The sequence below is a fragment of the Mya arenaria genome, chromosome 4 (assembly GCF_026914265.1).
Source record: "Mya arenaria isolate MELC-2E11 chromosome 4, ASM2691426v1".
Lineage (NCBI taxonomy): Eukaryota > Metazoa > Mollusca > Bivalvia > Myida > Myidae > Mya > Mya arenaria.
The window spans coordinates 1,651,339-1,675,054 of record NC_069125.1 but is presented as its reverse complement, the minus strand read 5'-3'; the positions used below and the strand labels follow the sequence as shown (position 1 = coordinate 1,675,054).

The window sequence follows — 23,716 nt, the reverse complement described above, 5'->3', positions numbered from 1 at the left end:
TGCACATGCCAAATATGCCAGAGAGATATCTGGGTGGTTTAGGTTAGCAAGTAAGTATATAAATTACTCGAGCATGCGAAGGTGTAGTTTAACTAGTATCCCCCCCCCCCATTTTGGTAAGCTTTATCAGGATTTTTTTTTCAAATATTGTTTTGAAGTCATTTTAGCGAAAAAAGCGTTATAAGTTCACTTACGTTAACAGATTTTGTAAAAATTCATGGAAACTAAAAGTGATTTCGATTCATTTGATACAATTGTACAAAGAAAGCTGCATTTCTTATTCTAAGGTCTCCTTACCAAAATATCATTTTGGACCTGACATAATTCTTGCATCTTTGTCTTCTCGGCACAACACAACAACTAAATTCGTAACTTTCTGTAATAATCATAATTTGAATTCATAAATGGATCAGTCTGCTTTGTAAGATTATAGAAATGTGTTAAAAACTACCAACAAATAGTAATAGTCACACGAATGTTTACAAAATTGTTCTGTCATTTACAGGCCTTCTAATCAAGTTATCACTTTGGAGGTCACATTACTTTTGTCTCCAGCTCCAGCTTTCTATGTATAGTCCGGAAATAAAATTTCTTTGTAATTTTCTGTAATATTCAGAACTTAATATACGAATACATACATCAGAAATCGTAACCTCCTAAAGTTGGCTACAATGATTGAAATTGACAATTGCCCACAATCTAACTTCCATGTTATAACACATTGTTTTGTTATTATCAGGAAACTACTGCGAGGTGTGCAAAATTACTTGTGACACTTCTGCCATTCTACAGATTCATAGTGAATCTCCACGTCATCTCGCTATGGTGGACAAGCAGCGTGCGATGACTTATCAAAATCAGCAACTTGCTATCGGTAATGCAGATAGCAGGGAATATCATTTTGACGGGCAGAAGGGATATTGCAATATCTGCCGGATTGCACTTACTTCGAGCTCTCATGCAGATGATCATTTGAGTGGCAAAAAACACATGAAGAGAAAAAAGCAGACAAATATTTTATTTAAAGGTTTTCCTCGCATCAAACGTTGGCCTTGGTCAGCTTTTTCCTTGCCAGCTTCTTCAGAAGAAGTACAAGATGGAATTAGGTCAATACAGCAAGAGACCGGAGAATATCACATTGATGGACAGAAGGGATACTGCCTCACTCGATATCAAAGTCCATTGGGCACTAAGCATCATCAACAAAATAATCCAATCCAACGAACACTCGAACTATGTGACTTACCAGGACAAAGTAATCGAGGTTTTGATTTTGACCCAAGATTTGGACGTGCCCAATGTACTGTCTGTTCTATTGAACTGACATCTGCACAGCATATGCAGCAGCATTCGACGGGAAAGAAACATCTCAATGCATTGCAAGTACAAAATGAATTGCAGCAGGGACACCGAGATAATTTCATGACGTGTTTGGTGTGTAAGGTCACATTTACGGGTCCGGAGAGTCGCCAACAGCATATGGAGAGTGAACGACATTTAAAGAAAGTTCTGGCACAAGAGACGAAGGAATGTTATTGTGATGTTTGCAAAATTCCATGTTCAGGTGCTGATAGTTATCAGCAACATCTTGAAGGGGCCAGACACAGAAAAATGGCTGGTACTGATCTAGTATGTCTTGCATCACCAGAAAATGCTATAGACAGGACAATCTGGCATACCTGTCCAATCTGCTTTACAAAAACAAACACAGAGTACCACTTAAGAGTACACATCAGTGCAAAGCACCCTGGACATAAATTAGCATTCCAAAGGCAGCTTCTTGGCGCCACTGACAGTCCTCCTGCAAGTCCTCCTGCAAAACGTGCCAGGATTCAGCCGACCGTGCCTATACTACAGGACCTGGTAATACCTTCCACTCCAAAGAGGAGGAGTAATAAAAAGGGTTATCCATCTGGGCTTGAAGTGCTTAGGACCAAGATGTTTGGTGAAAAGCCGAAAGATAGCGATTCCGTTTTACACAACCCATATTCAGCAAATTTCCCATACTACTGTCACACTTGCAAGAGCCCTATGAACACAAGGGAGGCGTATTTGAGCCACATTAATGGGAGTAGACACAAACAAAAGGTTTGCACTGAGCCTGCTCCTATCAGAGAGCACTTACATGGTATTGACATCTCATCCAGATACATCCCATATACGTTAACAAAGCCCCGGAACTACCAGTTTGAACTGTACGAAAAGGCCATGGAAAGGAATGCATTGGTGTTTTTGCCAACTGGTAAGTTTTGTTCAACGACGCTGCAAGCAAAATTGGTCGTGATGCCTTATGTTCGTGTGTTTTAGTATTTAAGATAACCTATAAATATTAAGACCAATGGTGTATTTAGTCAGATATAGTTTATATATTACTTAATAAATAATAACAGAAGTCGTACTGAGAATTGGAGAGGTTATGTAAACAGTTGATGAATTAAGTTAAAAATGATTAATATAAGCATTCTAATGATACTATACTGTAGATGTAAGAAAACTAAAGAAAACGGACAAGACCTAGTAACAACATGCATTAGAAGTGCTCTTAATATATTGTGATAACCGATATGTGACTTGCCTCAAAACAGGATTTATATTTGAATGTTTGAAAACTGGGCTTGTTTCTGTAGTTTTCATTGTATTATTGTATTCCAAGAAGTGAACTTACATAATATATTTATTCAATTGAATTTTCCTGTCGCTTGCAATCAGGAACTGGGAAGACGCTGGTTTCTGTCATGACGATAAGCGCGATGCTGAAGAAGTATCCAACCCGGAACATTCTCTTCCTTGTCGACAAAGTTCTCCTTGTCATGCAGCAGTCTCAATACATACAACAGCAGCTTGGGGACAAGAAATTCAAAAGGTTGTATGGTTAAGATTAATGGTTTTGAAGTTGTGTTAAAGATCCTTGAATATAGAACACCATTAATCCGGCTCGAGAGGTGGTTGCCAGTGCACGTTACATCACTGTAATAGAACCGTTTCTAGTAGACCGTAACGGCTGTTTTCATTATTTGAATATCCTTGTTTGCTTCCGAATTATCTCTTTTCAAATCTCTGTAGCAATATAAGTTTTGGTAACATGTTTTTATCAATAGCCCTGTTTTATAAATATACACTGAAAAGAAAATATAAAAGGTTTTCATACAAAAACCACTGTGAAAAGACGATGTTGTTTATGAATCGTACAAACCTCAGTACATTTAGTTTTATATAAACTACGTTATGAAACATTTTGATCGTCGCATTGTTAACTTTACACATATTTAGTTGATTATTTTTAGTCATGCAGGTACCTTTCAATCCATTGTATTCCAATGTGCGTTTTAAAAACTATTGCAAATTACTGCTCAATGTTAAACACTGTACTGAGCTTTTTTGTTGATGTTGTCCAAACTAAAGTATATATTATGTTGTAAAGGTTCAATGATGAGACTGAGCAGACGACAGACTTAGTGCGCCGTAAGATCCGTGTAGCAGCACTCTGCATGGGTCAGCAGGCAACACATGGTATCCCACTGTGGAAACACGACATTGTTGTCGTTACTGCCGGTAGGGTCGCTGTCGATGATGTTAGAAGTCCAACGGTCGTTTCTTTTTAATATCCTTTAAAGTGACACTTTTACTCAAAATCAATACATACACATTTACAACAAACATAAATTTTGAGTAATCAATTTTTAACTACTTACTAAATTGTGCATTTATGGAAAATATATCTTACTGATAACAAGATTTTAACCGTGAATTTTAAAAGCTTAAAATCCAAAAATATTAAATGATTGGTAATTGCTAAAAGATTTACAGTGATCTACTATCGTCTCATAAGGAAGAAAAACCGTGTTTTCTGCACATTTCTTTCGAATTAAACTTGGTATCCTTCATAGGAACCATTGTTTTCGACATGTATTCATCCTTTCTGGTATATTTAAACAATTTTATTAATTTTGATAAATCTTATTTGGGAGTAATAGTGCATCTTTTACACATTATTCTTTCTTACAATGTAGGCCATCCGTTTTGGTACGTGACCTATATGTAAAGACAGATGTTGACACCTAAACAAATATTAGTATTGGCGTTTTGAAACATTCAAACACCTTAAATTCATATAAATGATCAATGGTAATCGATACTGTTGCACATTGTGAACTTTCAAACTAAGCTTTAAAGTAGAAGATGACCAGAAGCTGTAAATAAATCTGTTTTTTTATGATGTAGTTGTCTTATTTTGAATTCAAAGTTTTGTTCACGACAGGGTTTTGTAAAAACATCCTTGAAAAAAGAATAATTCGTTGGGAGGACTTCAGCTTGATTGTCGTTGACGAAGTACACCACTGTGAAAAAGCGCACCCATACAACGTCATTCTGAGCAAATACCACCTAAACCGAACTCCAGAGCGCTTTCGTCCAACAGCTCTCGGTCTCACCGCATCTCCCGCTGGAAAGGCAAGTGTTCAAGCTACAGTGGACATGTTAAATGTTCTCATCGCAAACATGGGTGGGGCAAAACTGTGTATCGTAGAAAATCCCGAGTGTGAGAGCACGTTGGAGCAGTTCCAGTCAAACGCCAATCTAGACATCAGAACACCATCGGACTCTAGTACGTACACGTCGTACGCCTTCGAGAACACATTCAAAACCGAACTTAATGTGTACATTACGTATTGTGTTCTGACGTTGGCAGTCATTTCGAACATTTCAGAGTATGTTAATATCAGACCAGAGATGACAAGTTACATGCGAGATAGCAATGTAAGAATGATTGCAGACAATTTTGTGGAAGAAGAACTTGATACTATTGAAATGTGCTTATCTTCAATCGAGACAATAAGCAACGAAGGAGATGAATTGGAGTTGTCTATGATCACGAGGCATGTGCAAGGCGTATGTATGGCAAGAAGCAGTGTTATCGACGGTGGTGTATTTTGTGCCATACAAGAGTTAGCAGATCTTGAAGACGTAGGGTTTGATTTTGCACGTAGTGTTCATCTGCCAACAGATGCTCTTCAACGGTTGATCGAGGCTTACCACGCAAACTCCCTCGGATCAATCTCGGCCTCGCCATTTGGAATACCTGATCCCACCGCCCCAGCAGATCATCATGTCCAGAACCTAATCAACGAGCTGACCACGACTGACAGACGTGGGCAAGGTATATCGTTGGTCCTCGTCAAACAGCGGGCCACAGCCCATGATCTTGCTGGTATCCTACAGGTATTCTGATTAAAATGTTAAAACGGCTTTAATTTTACTAGACAGCACCACTTGAAATCCGAAGGTTCGATTTTGTTTTTACTTAATCGTAAGTCAGTTACATTTTAAATTTTATTGAAAATAAACTGCAAATTGTGTCACATAATACTGAGGTCATGTCTGTTTTTCTTAAAAGTTGTCTTTCTTTTTATGTAAAATGTATTTGATACGATGCCAAGGATTGGCGATTTTTTATACAATGAAGATACCATTGAAACTACAGGGATATGCCTTGTAGTCAAGGCAAAAACAAAACCATGTTTAAGTGTACAAGGGAAGGCAAAGACAAATTTCTGCTTTTTGCGGTTCAGTTAATTCAAAGCTTAAATATTTCGTATAAATGTGTCAAACTATTACTTATTTTAGCACTGTACGGTATTTGAAGAAGATATTTCGTCTTTACCTTGGTGTCTATTTTTTCAGGACTCGCCTCAGTTACAGAGGGCCGGTTTACGTACAACGACGATGGTTGGACACGGTGATGGGTCGGCCGGGTCGGCTGGTGGAATGTCGGTGAGAGCTCAAAGAAATGTCCTCGAGGACATCAAGCGAGGAAAGTACCAGGTACGTATCTCTGTTTGTTCAGCAGGATATATTCATTATATTCATGACGAACTTTCTGACATTTTGGACATGGTACAATTAACAAAATTTGTTAACACAAATATATTGGTGATCAAACGCTTTTGGTGTAATGTTTATTTTGCCCATGTCGTGCTTTACCATTCTTTTTACATTTACATGTTTTTATTAATGATTGGTTTCCGTGATGTCGTTCAAATATGTGTATCCTTGACAACAGGCTAAAACACGACTGTAAAGAAATAGCATTCTTTTTATATTATATAACTTTACACAACAAGGTTGTGGTTGCTACGTCAGTTGCCGAGGAGGGCGTTGATTGGCCGGAATGTGAGCGCGTGATCACCATGTATCCACCCTCCACTGTCACCGCTCTCATCCAGATGCGGGGTAGGGCGAGGCGCAAGGACAGCAAGTTCATCGTGTTATGTGACAGCGTGCAGGAGAAGGAGAAAATACTAGACATAATGGAGCGAGAACAGAACATGATTGAAGCTACCAAGTGGGTTGTTCAGTTTCAAAGTGATGACGACTTGTAAACACATGTTTGTGACTTTTGTACATTGATTGTGATTGTGATTTTTGAACATTGATTTGGTTTGTATTGTTACCCTTGTGTTATTATTGATTACAGCTTATGTTAAAGCTGCACTCTCACAGATTGACAGTTTTGACATTTTCATTTTTTGTTTCAGAATCAGCTGAATTTGGCATCAATGCATTTAATTTAGGCATATAAGTTACCTCACAATAGAATAGCTGTGAATTGTTGGAAAACACGGCCGACATATTAGTTCTCTTAAAGTGACTCGCCCATGTTTTGGGATCATTATTTTTTAACGGTAATGCATCTGCGAACACTAATATTATACTTATTTTACTCGTTGATAACTCGTAAATGGCAGAAAAAAATATAAAGTTTAAAAAGAATATCTTGTTTAATGTAGGATAGAACCCACGCTTATACATTCAAGAAAAAGGTAGAAAACTGATAACCACTCGGCCACAGGGACTCGACAATAATACATATTGTTAACTTTCATTAAATATCATGAAAGCATCACGTGATAATTTCAATCAACCAATCACGATATAGCTTTTCAGTGAAATGCGTTAGAAACGGTTTTGGAAATCGTGGACTTCAAAAAGATTATTTGAAAGTATATCAGCATTTGTTGAAGGGTTTCATATGTCAGTATCCTAGTTTTAACACTCCTGATGATTTGCCATACTTTATTACATCATACAAAAAAGTGCATTTTACAAAATATGAGTCCCTTTAAAGCGTCATTAACGTTTTTAGTTATAAAGCATCAAATTTCTACCATAAGTATGAAATAATTCGATCTAATTTATAGTCGCCCTTCTTATATAACTGGTTTCCAGACATTCACGCATTCCAAGACGAAAACAAATAATTAAAAAAACACCTGTCAAAACGGCCAATCTATGCGAGTGCAGCTTTAAAAGATTTGGTTTTGGGATAGTACTTTGTGATGTCTTGTTTTGTTAAACTTTTTTGTCAAGTCTGTATATACCCTGTTATTTTGATGTTCTACCATGTTGCTAAATTGCCGGTTTTTATGTAGTAATATATATGAATACAAAACAGGCCCTGCTGTATTCAAGGCAAGTAAAACATATTCACAATCAGTTTTAATAAATGCTAGGTGCTTATTCTTATTTTTTATAGCATTCAACACAATACAAGCTGTGCTCGTATTGAATTCTTGCCTTATTGAGTTTAAACATATTTGTTTGTATAATATTATTTCATCGCTTGTATTTTCGAATTGATTATTTAACTGAATGAGGAAGTGTTATCTCTATCTGCATGTGTCGACTATTGGTTTGTTTGTAGCCTTGAATTTAAACGTTCATGTGTGCATCTCATCTTTGGAATGTGTGTGTTTTTGTGGTATTTGAACGTTTGTGCCTCTCCTCAGCGCCAATTTAATCCCCTAACACCTCAGCGCCAATTTAATCCCCTAACACCTCAGCGCCAATTTAATCCCCTAACACCTCAGCGCCAATTTAATCCCCTAACACCTCAGCGCCAATTTAATCCCCTAACACCTCAGCGCCAATTTAATCCCCTAACACCTCAGCACCAATTTAATCCCCTAACACCTCAGCGCCAATTTAATCCCCTAACACCTCAGCACCAATTTAATCCCCTAACACCTCAGCGCCAATTTAATCCCCTAACACCTCAGCGCCAATTTAATCCCCTAACACCTCAGCGCCAATTTAATCCCCTAACACCTCAGCGCCAATTTAATCCCCTAACAGTGTGCTTCTTAACAGGGTAAATATTTGAATTCTTGACAACTTGGCTTGTATACTTGTGTCATATTTACGGCAATCATTTATCATCATTGGTGCAAAGGCATTCCACAAGCGCACGGTTAAGTAACAGTCTGGCGGCGGTCGTAGTTACAGTCTGGTGGCTGTCGTTAGTAACAGTCTGACGACGGTCGTAAGTAACAGTCTGGCAGCGGTCGTACAGTCTGACGGCGGTCGTATGTTACAGTCTGGTGGCGGTCGTACAGTATAACGGCGGTCGTAAGTTACAGTCTGGCGGCGGTCGTTGTAACAGTCTGGCGGCAGTCGTTAGTAACAGTCTGACGACGGTCGTAAGTAACAGTCTGGCGGCTTTCGTAAATTACCGTCTGGCGGCGGTCGTAAGTAACAGTCTGGCAGCGGTCGTACAGTCTGACGGCGGTCGTAAGTAACAGTCTGGTGGCGGTCGTAAGAAACAGTCTGACGGCGGTCGTTGGTAACAATCTGGCGGCGGTCGTAAGTAACAGTCAGGTTGCGGTCGTAAGAAAAAGTCTGACGGCGGTTGTTGGTAACAATCAGGCGGCGGTCGTAAGTAACAATCTGGCGGCGGTCGTAAGTAACAGTCTGGTGGCGGTCGTAAGAAACAGTCTGACGACGGTCGTTGGTAACAGTCTGACAGCGGTCGTAAGTAACAGTCTGGCGGCGGTCGTAAATTACCGTCTGACGGCGGTCGTAAGTAACAGTCTGACGGCGGCCGATGTCGATTTTGTGGATTGTGTGTTTTATGCTACTTTAAGATTGAAACCAGAATACTAAAAACTGTCGAAATTCATTTTGTCCGCCATTTATGAAGAAATATAACCAGAACAAGTCTACATATATGTACCTTTTCTCTGTACATATTCTTATTAATGTAATCATCAGATATGTGCTTACTGTTAGTTGTTTTTAAAGCTGCACTCCGTCACAGATTGACATTTTTATTTTATTTTTGTTTCAGAATAAGCTCATTTTGGCATCACTGATACAATTCAGTTATATTAGATAAATCACAATAGAAATGACCATTTTTTAGAAAAAATACCGAACTTATTTTCTTTTAGCGTAAGTAACGCTTTTAGCCACAAAACATCAATTTTCTGACATATTTATGAAAAATTTCGATCTAACATTTTGTCACTTGTCTTTTATAACTTGTTGTCAGCCATTTACATAATAATTGGCTCATTCCAAGGCAACATATATAACAAGTTGTCAAACCGGTCAATCTGTGAGTGCAGCTTTAGGTAAACATTGCAATAGATTTGTATATGGTTTGTTTTGTTTGTTTCAAGTGTCACGCTTATGCGATTAAACTAACTGATAAAAAGCTAATGCAATCTATACACTACGATTTATATCTTGTGTTCTAGCTTCTTTTTTGACGCCCAATAAGGCCGCGTATTGAGAGTTAAGAATACAGGTATGTTATTGCTCTTGAAATTAGGCTTCCAAATGTGTTTAATGGGCATGGACACAATTTCTTTCGATTTATAATAGTTTTTCTTTTCGTGAATAAGATAAAGTAGTGTTTAAAAATGTTTTACTGGACATGCTGGTTATCTTTCCTGCAAAGATTACCATGCCTGATGCAGAATGTGTACTGCATTTCCAAACTGGTCTTTAAAGCTGCAATCTCACAGATTGGTCATTTAAACAACTTTTTCATTTTTGTCTTGGAAGCAACTTCTTGCGTAAAAATCTGCAAATCGTCATTTAAACAACCTTTTCATTTATTGTCCTGGAAAGAGCAACTTCTTGCGTAAATATCTGCAAACCACTGATATAAGTTTGCTGACAAAAAAAATCAGATCGTAGATTTTCATATTTCCGTTCGAAAGTAATGTTTTATGGCTTAAGAAAAAAACGTTTAAAAAAATGCTTAAAACATCATTTTTTGAGTTTAAATATAAAATATCTACGATCTGATTTTTTGTCAGCAGTCGTATATAACTGGTTAAAATGGATTTTTGCAAAATTTGCTCGTTCCAAGACAAAAAATATAAAAGTTATCAAAACATTCAATCTGTGAGAGTGCAGCTTTAACGTGTTTAATTGTATTTCATACGTCATGCATTTAGTTAAAGAGACAACAACTCGTAAGTGATGTAAGTGTCGGCCTGTCCTTGTTTCGTGTTTGTTAAAAAAATCATTAAAAAACTAAATTTCAACAAAATTTAAAACAATCCTTGCCAACATATATTCTTTGAGTCACTAGTTCATAAATTAGGTTTTATGACAATTAAAATCGAAACCAGCTGGAATTTCCAAGCAAGTTTGCAGAAAATTTCGAAGATTTCGTTTTAATTAGCTAAACACCAATATCAGTTTTAAAGGCCTAGTTTAATCCTGCTGTAGGTGACCCCCCCCCCCCCCCCAAAAAAAAAAATCAAAAAAAAATCGTGTATAGTACACAACTTCTGTGTATTGATCTTAATCTAATTGCATAATTGTCTGAGTAATTTGTTGAGCAGTTTTCGAGGTTTTATTAAAGAAATAGACCATAAATGGCTCTGAGCCAATTAAACATATACACAGGAAATTGGCCCCTACTGTGACACCAGTGCAAATGCCAAACATTCCTTAAACTAGGCCTTTAAGCACTCTCATGTTATAACTGTTTCGGAACTGTTTTTGTTGACGCTTAATAAAAATCGATTTTATATAGACTTATTGTTACCAATGTTGAATTATTGATTCATATGATTTCTAACTTTAGAAAAATACTCCAGCTATTATACATCCTTGCGACGAAGCAATTACAGTTATTCCGATCTAATCTTTACAGTATGCTTCCTGTTAGCGTTAAGTTGATGAAGATGTATCGCCACATCTGCACCTAATTATACATTTCCGCAAGTCGGGTATTATTTCGCCTTGTTTAAAGAGAGGGGTTGAAGCATACAACTCGAGATCAAATGTGTTGAATTAATTAAAGCTGTACTCTCACAGATTAACTGTTTGGACAACTTTTTTTATTTAACTTTTTTTGCATAGTTTGGATCGTAAATATCTGAAAACCAGTGATATAAGGATTGCTGACAAAAGACCAGATCGCATTTTTCATCGTTATTAGCGCTTTAAGAGAAATGCATAAAACATCAATTTTTTAACATGAATATGAAAACCTGCGATCTGGTACTTTGTCAGCAATCCTTATATCACTGGTTTTCAGATATTTACGATCCAAACAATAGCTCATTATAATGCAAAAAAAAAAAAAAAAATGCTTTTTTCAGCAGTCTTATATCACTGGTTTCCATGATGTTCGCAAAAATTAGCTCATTCCAAGTCAAAACAAGTTGTCGAAACGTTCAATCTGTGAGAGTGCAGCTTTAACAAAAGAAACTCAGTGATCTCTAACGTGTTCACAAAGTGTAAATTTACTTAAGTCAACATTGAGTGTGTGTTTCTTTAGATCGACTTTATGAATTAACCGTATACAATGTTTATGTTTTTGCTCATAAAGTAGCAGTTATAAGTGACGCACTTACTGTGATAATATCTTGATGTTTATGAGGCTCATCACTTTAGGATGTATGTACTGGGTTATTGATATACTGAAACTACTTAAATTGCTGCGTGTTACATCATTGTAGTTATAACTAATTCAGTGGATACAATGTGAACATTACATGAAGATATTTTCAGGTTCAGTCGACTGTCTCAGTAAGTTAGCTTATTATATAGCAGTGTTTAAGTGAATATATGCATTCCAATGTTTCATAAATTGTGGTAATCATTTGAACGCGCAAGGGATATACATTAATATCAGTATGACATTTTTGTAATACCATCGCTCAGCTTGGATTGATTTTTATTTCAGTTCTGAATGCAACATATGTGCAAGTATACACTTAACCCATAAATACTTTAGAGTGAAATATTCTGATATTTACATTAACCTAAATAGTTTTCCTCATCGGATGTCAACAGTCTAAGATGAATGGGTGTGGAGTGCAACTTAATGGGTTAAATCGCTTTTCACCACCTTAACTCAAGCTGTGTGTTCGAATGTGTTGATGTTGGATTTAACTAGCTTTAAGCAGCTACCTCAGATATTTGGAATATCGGTGACGAAATCTTTAGTACTACCACTGCAATATCAGATATTTTGTATATGATTTCAATATCAAATTGCACACCGGTATTCATAAATTTTACAAGGCTGAAACGTATATGCTTTTGAACTCAATACTGAGCTAAACCTGAATGCCTATCTAGTATCTACCATAGGCAGGGTCAATGTCTTAAATCTTAAGCTTGCTACTGGGATAGGTTTGGATATAAAAACAACTTAACAGGTAAGTGAATTCCTAATATTTTTTGAAAAATAAACTTCATCTTTATGAATCATTATAAAGAACTGGCATGAATTATAGACTCGCGATAATATTTTAAACCTGCCAGCAATTCCTACAGTTAAAAAAAATAAACCTGTAATCATTTCATAAAGTGGAATGAAATTAAGAAATTTCTGCATGCATAGGTAATAAATTTTTCTATGACCTATTAACCGCTGTATAAATAACATTATACGTGTTTACATATATAGCGATGCATGGAAGACCTGTCCTTAAATAATTTAAACATCCGTCCTTGTTCCGTTGTTTAGAAAATATTAAATGACGGAATGTATAATGCTCTGGCTTGTCATGCTGCATATGGTGTACCAGTTGGATCAATTATATTTAATTCTTTAAACTGTTGTAGAGGTGTACGTCAGAACAACTTGGTACGCAGTAGTAGAGGGAAGTCACTGAGGCATCACGGATGTCAATAATGTTGATGGTTATTATAAAAGTACGGTTGCGTTGGTGGGTGATGCTTCTTGATGATGATGATGATGATGATGATGATGATGATGGTGGTGGTGGTGATGATGATGATGATGATGATGATGATGATAATGAAGATGATGATGATGATGATGATGATGATGATAAAGATGATGATGATGATGATGATGATGATGATGATGATGATGATGATGATGATGATGATGATGATGATGATGATGATAAAGATGATTTGGATGATAAGGATTATGATTATTAGGATGAGGAAAATGCTAGCCTGAAATTTATTATTCCAATATCTGATTCTTATTAGAAGTTTTGTTTTCTACTTAGACGTATATTTGTTCACATCATCCGAATGTAATCGAACGTTGGTTTTTAAAAGATCCGCATTGTGTTACAGATAAACCTTGGACTTTCAATTGACAACGTGTAACACTCAGCACCAGAACCATTCACTCCGCGTCCCTGACCCCCTGGATCCCGGCATGTCAAGCTTGGAGGTTGAGGTGAGGGGCGGCTGCACGGTCGCTCAGCTGACTGAAATCCTCACAGCGGATGGGGGAATCATGATGCTGCCCTCTCGGCCGTTCGATGAGATCACACCGGGACTTTTCATTGGCGAAGAGTAGGTTACATCACGTTGTGTACGGATGCATTCGTGGTCGATTTCAAAGGCAGCTGCTTTAGCTCAATTATTATCTATCTTGATTGTGTCATGGTAAACCAGCCAGCTCGGACAGCTCGCCTACTTTACTCAAGTACTATTATTTATGAACAAACATAAACAATTTCATATCTTTACATTCGTACTTGACTTCCTTGACTATAAAATTTGCTTTCAAATTCCATGAACCGGTCGACCTTTTGTGACCTAAGAAAGACTTGGGTCATGCATATGTAAAACACGAATGGAAAAAGACACTTGATAATTTTCTTGATAAACGCTCAAATCATAACAACCAAAATCATTTTTTACAACAGTAAAATAAAGTAATGAAAAAGGGAAATGTACATGTAAGAATTGATTAGCGCGCTTCTTGGACAATTTGCAAAATCTCGGCCGAGCGTTCATACTGCATAAACGACGAAAACTAAAAATAAATCTTAAAATATTCCAAACCTTAGCTTATTAAGTTGTTGTCGTATAACAAGACGTTGTGCATTAATATAAGAGAATTTTTTTTCAATGCAGATTACATACATCATCAGGAGAATTCGTGTCACTTGAAAAACATTTTGAATAATCATGAACGCGTTATTGCATGATACTCACATTTCTCAAGTATTTTTTACTTTCTTTTATGCGATGGTATAAATCAATATGAATTAAGGTTAGATGCAAACACAAATATTTTTGAAAGACAACGCGTTTTACTTATTCTATTTATTCTCCACAGTTATATACCTACAAGTAAAAGTGTGTTCGACCGTTAGGCCATCTGAAATCACTTCTTGTGAAATTCTCAGAAATGAACTGAACAGAATACGATTTTTGTCATTGTTAATTTGGACAAGTACAATAAAGGAGTTTCGGAAACGAGGTCTTTAGATCTATAATTGTTTAAAGGTTGAAGACTCTTATTTCCCCGCTAACGATTTTTACAGAAAATATGGACATATAATCTGGGTAAACACAACGAGTAAAACGCTTTTAGATCTAAATGCAAGGAAGGAAAACAAAGCAGGACCTTATTACACCCAAAACAATATTAAGTCTAAAAACAATGATTTTTTTGTGCAATGCGGCCCTACTTTGTTTTAATTCCTTTGCGTTCAGACCTACATTCCAATAAACATTTCGGGCCGTGCTAAAGTGCTGACCAATTAGCTGACGATATAGAAATAGAAGGATACTGCTGACCAATTGCTGACCATATAGATAAATTAAATTATTTCAAGTGAAATGAAAGCCCACATGTGTAGTATGAAGAGTTATTTTATGGTCATTAGGTTTTATTAGTTTGTTAAATATCAGTTTTATAATGATATTTATTAAAGCTGGTATTATTTTAAATATTTTATAACAGCGTTTGTTGCAAACCAAAAGCAATCTGGCTTCCCGCCTTTAAGGTCGATCATTAAATTGAAACGAATGTTATTAAGAACTCAGTTCCTGTTGGTGATACATATTGATGCCCTTCAATCTAGTTATTTAATCTAATAATACAGCACATGGCGTTTGCTGACCTTTTAAGGGGTGAAACATTTCCCTATTGGAAAATCACACATGTTTAACCAATTTTGCAATACTCTTTTATACTGTGCATGGTTATAATATTCCTCTCAAATAGCTTCACTGACTGAGGGATTACCCAAACACAATTAAACCAATAAACCAAAAACAATTTACATTACATGTCGAACATTCAAACCATTCGGACATTAGTCATCTCGCTGGTTTACAACGCATAGAATCTTTTTTAGAATTAACTTGAGTTTCTCTAGAGTCCGTTATTTTTCAACTTCAGGGCCATTGCTCGATCCCCAGCAAACCTGACACACATTGGTGTAACCCACGTGCTCAACGCGGCAGAAGGAGCAGACGACAACTATCACGTGACTGCTGACAAAGAGATATATCGTCCCGCTGGCATAAAGTATAAAGGTGTCGAGGCATCGGACGATACGGAGTTTGATCTATCAAAACACTTCAATAATTGTGCTGATTACATTGCCGATGCTTTGGAAGGCGGAGGTACGTGGACAGTAACTCACACAGTTTAATATTGATTAAGTATAGTTGGGCTTACTGTATTTTGCGGAACGGAACGGAGCAAGAGTTGGGGCACAAAACGGGGAATGTTTGTCTGAGGGGAAGAACATCTATAATACTGTACCTTTCGTTCTGGTTACTCAACTCCGGTAATATATTGTTAAATCAATACATGTACAATTAACGTGTACTTCGCACACTCAGCACATTTAATAGTTTCAATTTTGGTTTCAGAAAAATAACTGAATGATAAGCAATATTTTGCAAGACAAACGCTTCGGTCAATATGACCGTACGTGTAATATAGTTATTTGTAAATGAACTTTCAGTGATAAGTATTTTAACTTAATTAATATACCCCTTCGATCTGTTATAGGTCCATGTATGCAGGTGGCATAAATATATACTAACTGGTCCTTCTTAAACTGGCAATGGCTGGCCTTTTTATGGCAAGTGAATTATTTCACATTTAATCCGGCTGTTTTCTTTCAGGTAAAGTTATGGTGTTCTGCAAAGTGGGCTCAAGTCGTTCAGCTGCTATAGTCCTGGCGTTCCTCATGTTAAAGCGGCACTACACGGCGCCGGAGGCTGTCAAGCGCGTGCGTAGTAGGCGGGAAATATGTCCGAACGATGGCTTCCTGCAACAGTTATGTGATTTGAATGAAACGTTAAAATCTATTGGACATTTTGATAAGAAACGGCCCCAGAGTACAAACATGTAATCATTGTGCAGAACGCTCTGAACATACTTATTCTGGACTGCAGGGTGTGCAATAAACATAAATATGCGCAAAGCGACCCAAAATGAATGCTGTTAACATGAACAAAATATAGTACTAACTAATGCACTGTTTGCAGCGAGCAGGATACATGCATGGCGTTGTTATTTGTGAAAAACAAATGATTTTTCTACATTATAGTTAATGGAAACTATTGTTGTTCTTTGTTCATCTATAAGCATCAAAATACAAACGCTTGTCAGAGACAATACAAGGGTGCATGATACAATCTTCTTGTAGTGTAACCCTCTAGTATTGAATGGCTCGGCCACCTCGTCGGGGGTTGATCTTACAGTAGACCATGTTTTATTAAAATGATTGAAATCATGAATTCGTGAAGCTAAAATCGTGAAACCGTGAAGTTTAAATCACGAATTTCTTAATTCGTGAAGTTGGAATCGCAAAATCGTGAATAATGAAGGGTGAAATCATGAAATATTGAATTTGAAATGTCACCACCGGTCACCGTCGGCTCTTTGCATACGTGTTTTATCTATAGTCGGTTATAAAAACTCATCAGAGCTTATGTTGTCTGTATATCTGTCTTGCCGACTTTAAATAAATCTTATCTTTCTATCTATCTACTTGCATTTGCAGTTTATATACTTATATAATTTATGAAGACATACGAGCTCAGAAATTGTGTTATGTTTTTCACCGTTCGAGATCAATAACCGCAATTCATAAATGGAGGTGCATGTGTGGTATGTTTTGTTTGTTTTGACTGGTTGAGTCTCTCTCGTGTCTGTTAGGCACCCTTGCGCTTTTTTGTTAGTTTTCAAACACTAGGATTGTTCCTGCAGTTTTACTGTTAAAATGATGGGAGTTGCAAGGGGTATAGATATGCACTTTGTGTTTATATATTGATTTTGATGTGGGGGGGGGTTTACACATACACATGATTGTCTAAATGCTTTGAATGAAAATATTTGCTTTATTAAAAAAACACTTTAAATTCAAACCTTAATAAAAAATATTATGCAACAGCTTCATTTGTACTTGAAACAATTAAGTGACCCTTACCTATGTTCGCTCTGACATGATTTTAGCCGCGTTATTCGCATACCAAGGTGGTTACCTAATATTCATTGATGCAGTGGTGTTAAATATCATGTATTTATCTCGTTGTGATATGCTTATCAATTCGGCCAGCGCCAATAAACAGGAAAACCTCGAGACGAAGAAATAAACAACTCATATTTATGATAGAATACGCGATTATACACAACCATGGCAACTTTATGAACAAGGGGTATAACTGTTATATAACACCACTAGTCACAAACAACAATTATGTGGCACACAACAATCAATACCCTGGCGTTACCCCTTTTTCTTAAAAAAACAACAACCTTAAACAAACAACAATTACGTATTTTCAGGTTCATACATATAAAGCAAAAATGTTAAGATTTGTTAAACTGCCACCCAGTTATCAAAAAAGACAATAATTGTTAAGACGCCGAAAAATGTTTGGGACACCAAGCTCATTCATAAAAAGAAAGATGAGCTAAATTGTGAATCATGACAAGACTAAGCTAACATCAATGCAAATGCTAGCTGGCTAAATTATAACACGCGCACAACTATATTAGGCAATTAAGAAACATTATGACTACTGAATGCAATCTTAACTACATGTATTTAAACACAATGTGTGACCTGAACGAATTTTCATAATCGTTTAAAGCTATCAAAATAAACGGTACATAAGATAGTACACGAATTAAATGTGTAACGGTCCGCTGTAGGTGGCGGATGTGCGTTCATAGTGTAACGGTCCGTTGTAGGTGGTGGATGTGCGTTCATAGTGTAACGGTCCGTTGTAGGTGGTGGATGTGCGTTCATATTGTAACGGTCCGCTGTAGGCGGTGGGTGTGCGTTCATAGTGTAACGGTCCGCTGTAGGCGGTGGGTGTGCGTTCATGGTGTAACGGTCCGCTGTAGGCGGTGGATGTGCGTTCATGGTGTAACGGTCCGCTGTAGGCGGTGGATGTGCGTTCATGGTGTAACGGTCCGCTGTAGGCGGTGGGTGTGAGTTCATTGTGTAACGGTCCGCTGTAGGCGGTGGGTGTGCGTTCAAGGTGTAACGGTCCGCTGTAGGCGGTGGATGTGCGTTCATAGTGTAACGGTCCGCTGTAGGCGGTGGGTGTGCGTTCATAGTGTAACGGTCCGCTGTAGGCGGTGGGTGTGCGTTCATAGTGTAACGGTCCGCTGTAGGCGGTGGGTGTGCGTTCATAGTGTAACGGTCCGCTGTAGGCGGTGGGTGTGCGTTCATAGTGTAACGGTCCGCTGTAGGCGGTGGGTGTGCGTTCATAGTGTAACGGTCCGCTGTAGGCGGTGGGTGTGCGTTCATAGTGTAACGGTCCGCTGTAGGCGGTGGGTGTGCGTTCATAGTGTAACGGTCCGCTGTAGGCGGTGGGTGTGCGTTCATAGTGTAACGGTCCGCTGTAGGCGGTGGGTGTGCGTTCATAGTGTAACGGTCCGCTGTAGGCGGTGGGTGTGCGTTCATAGTGTAACGGTCCGCTGTAGGCGGTGGGTGTGCGTTCATAGTGTAACGGTCCGCTGTAGGCGGTGGGTGTGCGTTCATAGTGTAACGGTCCGCTGTAGGCGGTGGGTGTGCGTTCATAGTGTAACGGTCCGCTGTAGGCGGTGGGTGTGCGTTCATAGTGTAACGGTCCGCTGTACGTTCATAGTGTAACGGTCCGCTGTAGGCGGCGGGTGTGCGTTCATAGTGTAACGGTCCGCTGTAGGCGGCGGGTGTGCGTTCATAGTGTAACGGTCCGCTGTAGGCGGCGGGTGTGCGTTCATAGTGTAACGGTCCGCTGTAGGCGGCGGGTGTGCGTTCATAGTGTAACGGTCCGCTGTAGGCGGCGGGTGTGCGTTCATAGTGTAACGGTCCGCTGTAGGCGGCGGGTGTGCGTTCATAGTGTAACGGTCCGCTGTAGGCGGCGGGTGTGCGTTCATAGTGTAACGGTCCGCTGTAGGCGGCGGGTGTGCGTTCATAGTGTAACGGTCCGCTGTAGGCGGCGGGTGTGCGTTCATAGTGTAACGGTCCGCTGTAGGCGGCGGGTGTGCGTTCATAGTGTAACGGTCCGCTGTAGGCGGCGGGTGTGCGTTCATAGTGTAACGGTCCGCTGTAGGCGGCGGGTGTGCGTTCATAGTGTAACGGTCCGCTGTAGGCGGCGGGTGTGCGTTCATAGTGTAACGGTCCGCTGTAGGCGGCGGGTGTGCGTTCATAGTGTAACGGTCCGCTGTAGGCGGCGGGTGTGCGTTCATAGTGTAACGGTCCGCTGTAGGCGGCGGGTGTGCGTTCATAGTGTAACGGTCCGCTGTAGGCGGCGGGTGTGCGTTCATAGTGTAACGGTCCGCTGTAGGCGGCGGGTGTGCGTTCATAGTGTAACGGTCCGCTGTAGGCGGCGGGTGTGCGTTCATAGTGTAACGGTCCGCTGTAGGCGGCGGGTGTGCGTTCATAGTGTAACGGTCCGCTGTAGGCGGCGGGTGTGCGTTCATAGTGTAACGGTCCGCTGTAGGCGGCGGGTGTGCGTTCATAGTGTAACGGTCCGCTGTAGGCGGCGGGTGTGCGTTCATAGTGTAACGGTCCGCTGTAGGCGGCGGGTGTGCGTTCATAGTGTAACGGTCCGCTGTAGGCGGCGGGTGTGCGTTCATAGTGTAACGGTCCGCTGCAGGCGGCGGGTGTGCGTTCATAGTGTAACGGTCCGCTGCAGGCGGCGGGTGTGCGTTCATAGTGTAACGGTCCGCTGCAGGCGGCGGATGTGCGTTCATAGTGTAACGGTCCGCTGCAGGCGGCGGATGTGCGTTCATAGTGTAACGGTCCGCTGCAGGCGGCGGGTGTGCGTTCATAGTGTAACGGTCCGCTGCAGGCGGCGGGTGTGCGTTCATAGTGTAACGGTCCGCTGTAGGCGGTGGCTGTGCGTTCATAGTGTAACGGTCCGCTGTAGGCGGTGGCTGTGCGTTCATAGTGTAACGGTCCGCTGTAGGCGGTGGGTGTGCGTTCATAGTGTAACGGTCCGCTGTAGGCGGCGGGTGTGCGTTCAAAGTGTAACGGTCCGCTGTAGGCGGTGGATGTGCGTTCATAGTGTAACGGTCCGCTGTAGGCGGCGGGTGTGCGTTCATAGTGTAACGGTCCGCTGTAGGCGGCGGGTGTGCGTTCATAGTGTAACGGTCCGCTGTAGGCGGCGGGTGTGCGTTCATAGTGTAACGGTCCGCTGCAGGCGGCGGGTGTGCGTTCATAGTGTAACGGTCCGCTGTAGGCGGCGGATGTGCGTTCATAGTGTAACGGTCCGCTGCAGGCTGCGGATGTGCGTTCATAGTGTAACGGTCCGCTGCAGGCGGCGGATGTGCGTTCATAGTGTAACGGTCCGCTGCAGGCGGCGGATGTGCGTTCATAGTGTAACGGTCCGCTGCAGGCGGCGGGTGTGCGTTCATAGTGTAACGGTCCGCTGTAGGCGGCGGGTGTGCGTTCATAGTGTAACGGTCCGCTGTAGGCGGTGGCTGTGCGTTCATAGTGTAACGGTCCGCTGTAGGCGGTGGGTGTGCGTTCATAGTGTAACGGTCCGCTGTAGGCGGTGGGTGTGCGTTCAAAGTGTAACGGTCCGCTGTAGGCGGCGGGTGTGCGTTCAAAGTGTAACGGTCCGCTGTAGGCGGCGGGTGTGCGTTCAAAGTGTAACGGTCCGCTACACCGCTGTAGGTGGTGGGTGTGCGTTCATAGTGTAACGGTCCGCTGTAGGCGGTGGGTGTGCGTTCAAAGTGTAACGGTCCGCTGTAGGCGGCGGATGTGCGTTCATAATAATATTCCGTATAAAACGGAAGTACGCTCGTAATACGCATGTAAACTTGGTTGGTTATATGCAAATTAGCAAAACCTGGTATCTGTGTGAATATAGAATTTAGGGTATATAAAGACCAGCGGACCCCTTCAGAGTCGAACACGCTTTTCCCAGAAGGGATCTGTTGGTGTTTGTTTCATTACGCCAGAAAGCTCGACTATCTGGTGTTTGTTTGTTTGGCTCGCACGTTACAAATGCAAGATAATTTCACGTATTGAGCGTTTTCAGTCATGTCCATATTAATTTGCTCATTCGCAGTAGGTAAAGACGGAACATGGATAAAATCGTCTTAAGTGTACAATGTCTCTTTAAGGACCTGTCATATTAATGCCATTGGAAACCTTGTAATAACTTAAGATTTCCTAAGCTTTCTTCTTGTCCGCATCAGTAATTTCATTTGCAATAAAATGATACTCCAATCTGTCAAGGTACATATTCCAGTCTTCTTCGCCATAGCAAAGCTCATTTCTTCTTCCGTACACACCCATTTTCCACAGCCCTCGTCGCCAAATGTAGTAACTTAAAGATTTCATAAGCTTAAACAGGTTTATTCTCGACAAGCACCAACAGTACAAATGAATACATTAAGACTATGCACACCATAAGTAAGATTAACCTATAGTCTATTTGACATTAATACAAACCCCAATCTGTCTTGGATGGGGCAACATTAGAAGAAATGCAGGAGGTTGTGGACATTCCTCTACCTCAACGTCACTGAGATCTCCCTCATTCACATAAGCAGTAGGGACAATATCTACTACAGTAGGTGGAACACAAAAACATTCATTTGCTTTACCTTGTATGTAAAAAACCTTATATGTCTACCCGTGAATCTTTTTCACAAAGCACCATTCTTCGTCACATGACACAACCCCAAATCTCTTGGACGAACGCTTTACCGACTCTTGTCAGCATCCGAGACACTGCTCTCTTTAGGAATAGTTAGTCACCGATTTTGAAAGTTCACTGAATTTGTGGTTATCAAGAGGTACTTTTTATGCTGCTTAAGAATTGTAACGTTATCATAAAAAGGGATCTGGTCATGAGTAAAATGGCTTCTTTGTGTCCAAAGCTCTCTTGGGGAGAGTCCAGTGTATCGTAAGCGAGTGTTCAAACGCGCTACTGCAAACGCGAGACCAACCGTAGATATATTTTACATCACGTGTTTTGGTCTGGTCCCTTGTTTTACATGTGCATGTACAAGGCGTAATCCAGAGCACTCCGAACGTCTTTTCACGCGAATATCATTGGAAATGGCAAACTTACAGTGTTATCTAGAATGTCACTGGTCGTAACTGCGCGTACGACCCAATCTTCTAAATATTACAAATCTGACACCACGGTGCAAAACGTTCAGGAGCATTCCTGCTGGCGAAATCAGACGATAGGTTTGCCCTACCAGAGAGAATTGAACACTGACTTGGTATCGGCTGACAATTGAAAGAAACGAAGTGAATCGTTGACTCACAGGAAACTGTCCCCTTCACAATCGTTCACACGGTTGACTGTCCGTCAGAACACAACTTTGCTTTTTAGCGTCAACAGTGATGGGACTGTAATGTTTAATTGCAGCACTAATAGCTTCAATAAAACACGGCAACCACGTCACTTGACGCTTTCTTAACTCAGCACTGAAAAAAACAACAGCTAACGCTATTTCATTGTTCCATGTAACAAAGAGTGTAGCGTCAATACCATGTCTAGAAACAGATCCATCAGTGACAATCCATAGCTGGTCGCTTGGTTATGCGAGTACTATCGATTTGTGACCATGTTGAGCTTATTGAGCATTTTAAAGCTACAAAACTATTCATCTGTACATGATGTTTGGGCTTTCGAATCCTTTCCAGCAATCAGTGTGATAAAGCTGTAGCATTGCCTGGAACAACACGAGCAAGAACCTTGTATGTACCAACAAACTAACACAGACCATTCACAGCTTCTGAAGGCAGGCAGGATGCTAATGTGACGAGTACTTGCTGAAAGTAAACGTTTTGACCATATCCATCCCAAAATGAGTGTAGACTTAGGACTCTCAACTGTCGTAGTAGGGGAAAGTTTCAAAGTGTTCTTCGCAAAGCACTTAGCACTTGTCTCCAGTTTCCATGTAAAAGGTGTGTTACCCCTACAGTACAAGTCATCTGCAAACTTAGAAACAAACCTTTCCTGACCCGAATTCCCGAGATCACAACAACCCTTCTGAAGCTGTTTCAGGGCATGGTATTTCCATTGCACAACGACTTTACATACAAACGCCGCGAAATGGTGTGGCGACCCAACAGTATTTCATTGAAGATTTCGACAAAGGTATCAGGTAAAAGGCTTTCGTCAAATCAGACACAATTATATACATCCATTCTCCTATGGTACGTGACGTTGAATCGACATAAGGCATAAAGAACCGGTGAGG

General features: G+C 40.1%; 2 protein-coding genes across 5 annotated transcripts; both read left to right on the top strand.

Annotated features, from left to right (window-relative positions):
- The first annotated feature begins 24 nt into the window (after window positions 1-24).
- LOC128232721 (uncharacterized) lies at window positions 25-10,823 on the top strand. Its single transcript, XM_052946431.1, has 7 exons — window positions 25-50; window positions 740-2,242; window positions 2,710-2,863; window positions 3,422-3,552; window positions 4,259-5,217; window positions 5,680-5,820; window positions 6,120-10,823. The coding sequence occupies exons 2-7, from the start codon at window positions 823-825 to the stop codon at window positions 6,375-6,377; spliced, it is 3,063 nt and encodes a 1,020-aa protein (XP_052802391.1). The 5' UTR covers window positions 25-50; window positions 740-822; the 3' UTR covers window positions 6,378-10,823.
- A 748-nt stretch (window positions 10,824-11,571) lies between these two features.
- Window positions 11,572-16,609, top strand: LOC128232758 (dual specificity protein phosphatase 3-like). 4 transcript variants are annotated; one of them, XM_052946481.1, is made up of 6 exons: window positions 11,572-11,829; window positions 11,987-12,464; window positions 12,874-12,963; window positions 13,363-13,587; window positions 15,431-15,657; window positions 16,168-16,609. In XM_052946481.1, exons 4-6 carry the CDS (start codon window positions 13,448-13,450, stop codon window positions 16,395-16,397), a joined length of 597 nt encoding a protein of 198 aa, XP_052802441.1. In that variant the 5' UTR covers window positions 11,572-11,829; window positions 11,987-12,464; window positions 12,874-12,963; window positions 13,363-13,447; the 3' UTR covers window positions 16,398-16,609. The 4 variants fall into 4 exon arrangements, with proteins under 4 accessions (XP_052802441.1, XP_052802438.1, XP_052802442.1 ...); XM_052946478.1 differs by lacking the exon at window positions 12,874-12,963; XM_052946482.1 differs by lacking the exons at window positions 11,987-12,464; window positions 12,874-12,963.
- The last annotated feature ends 7,107 nt before the right edge of the window (window positions 16,610-23,716 follow it).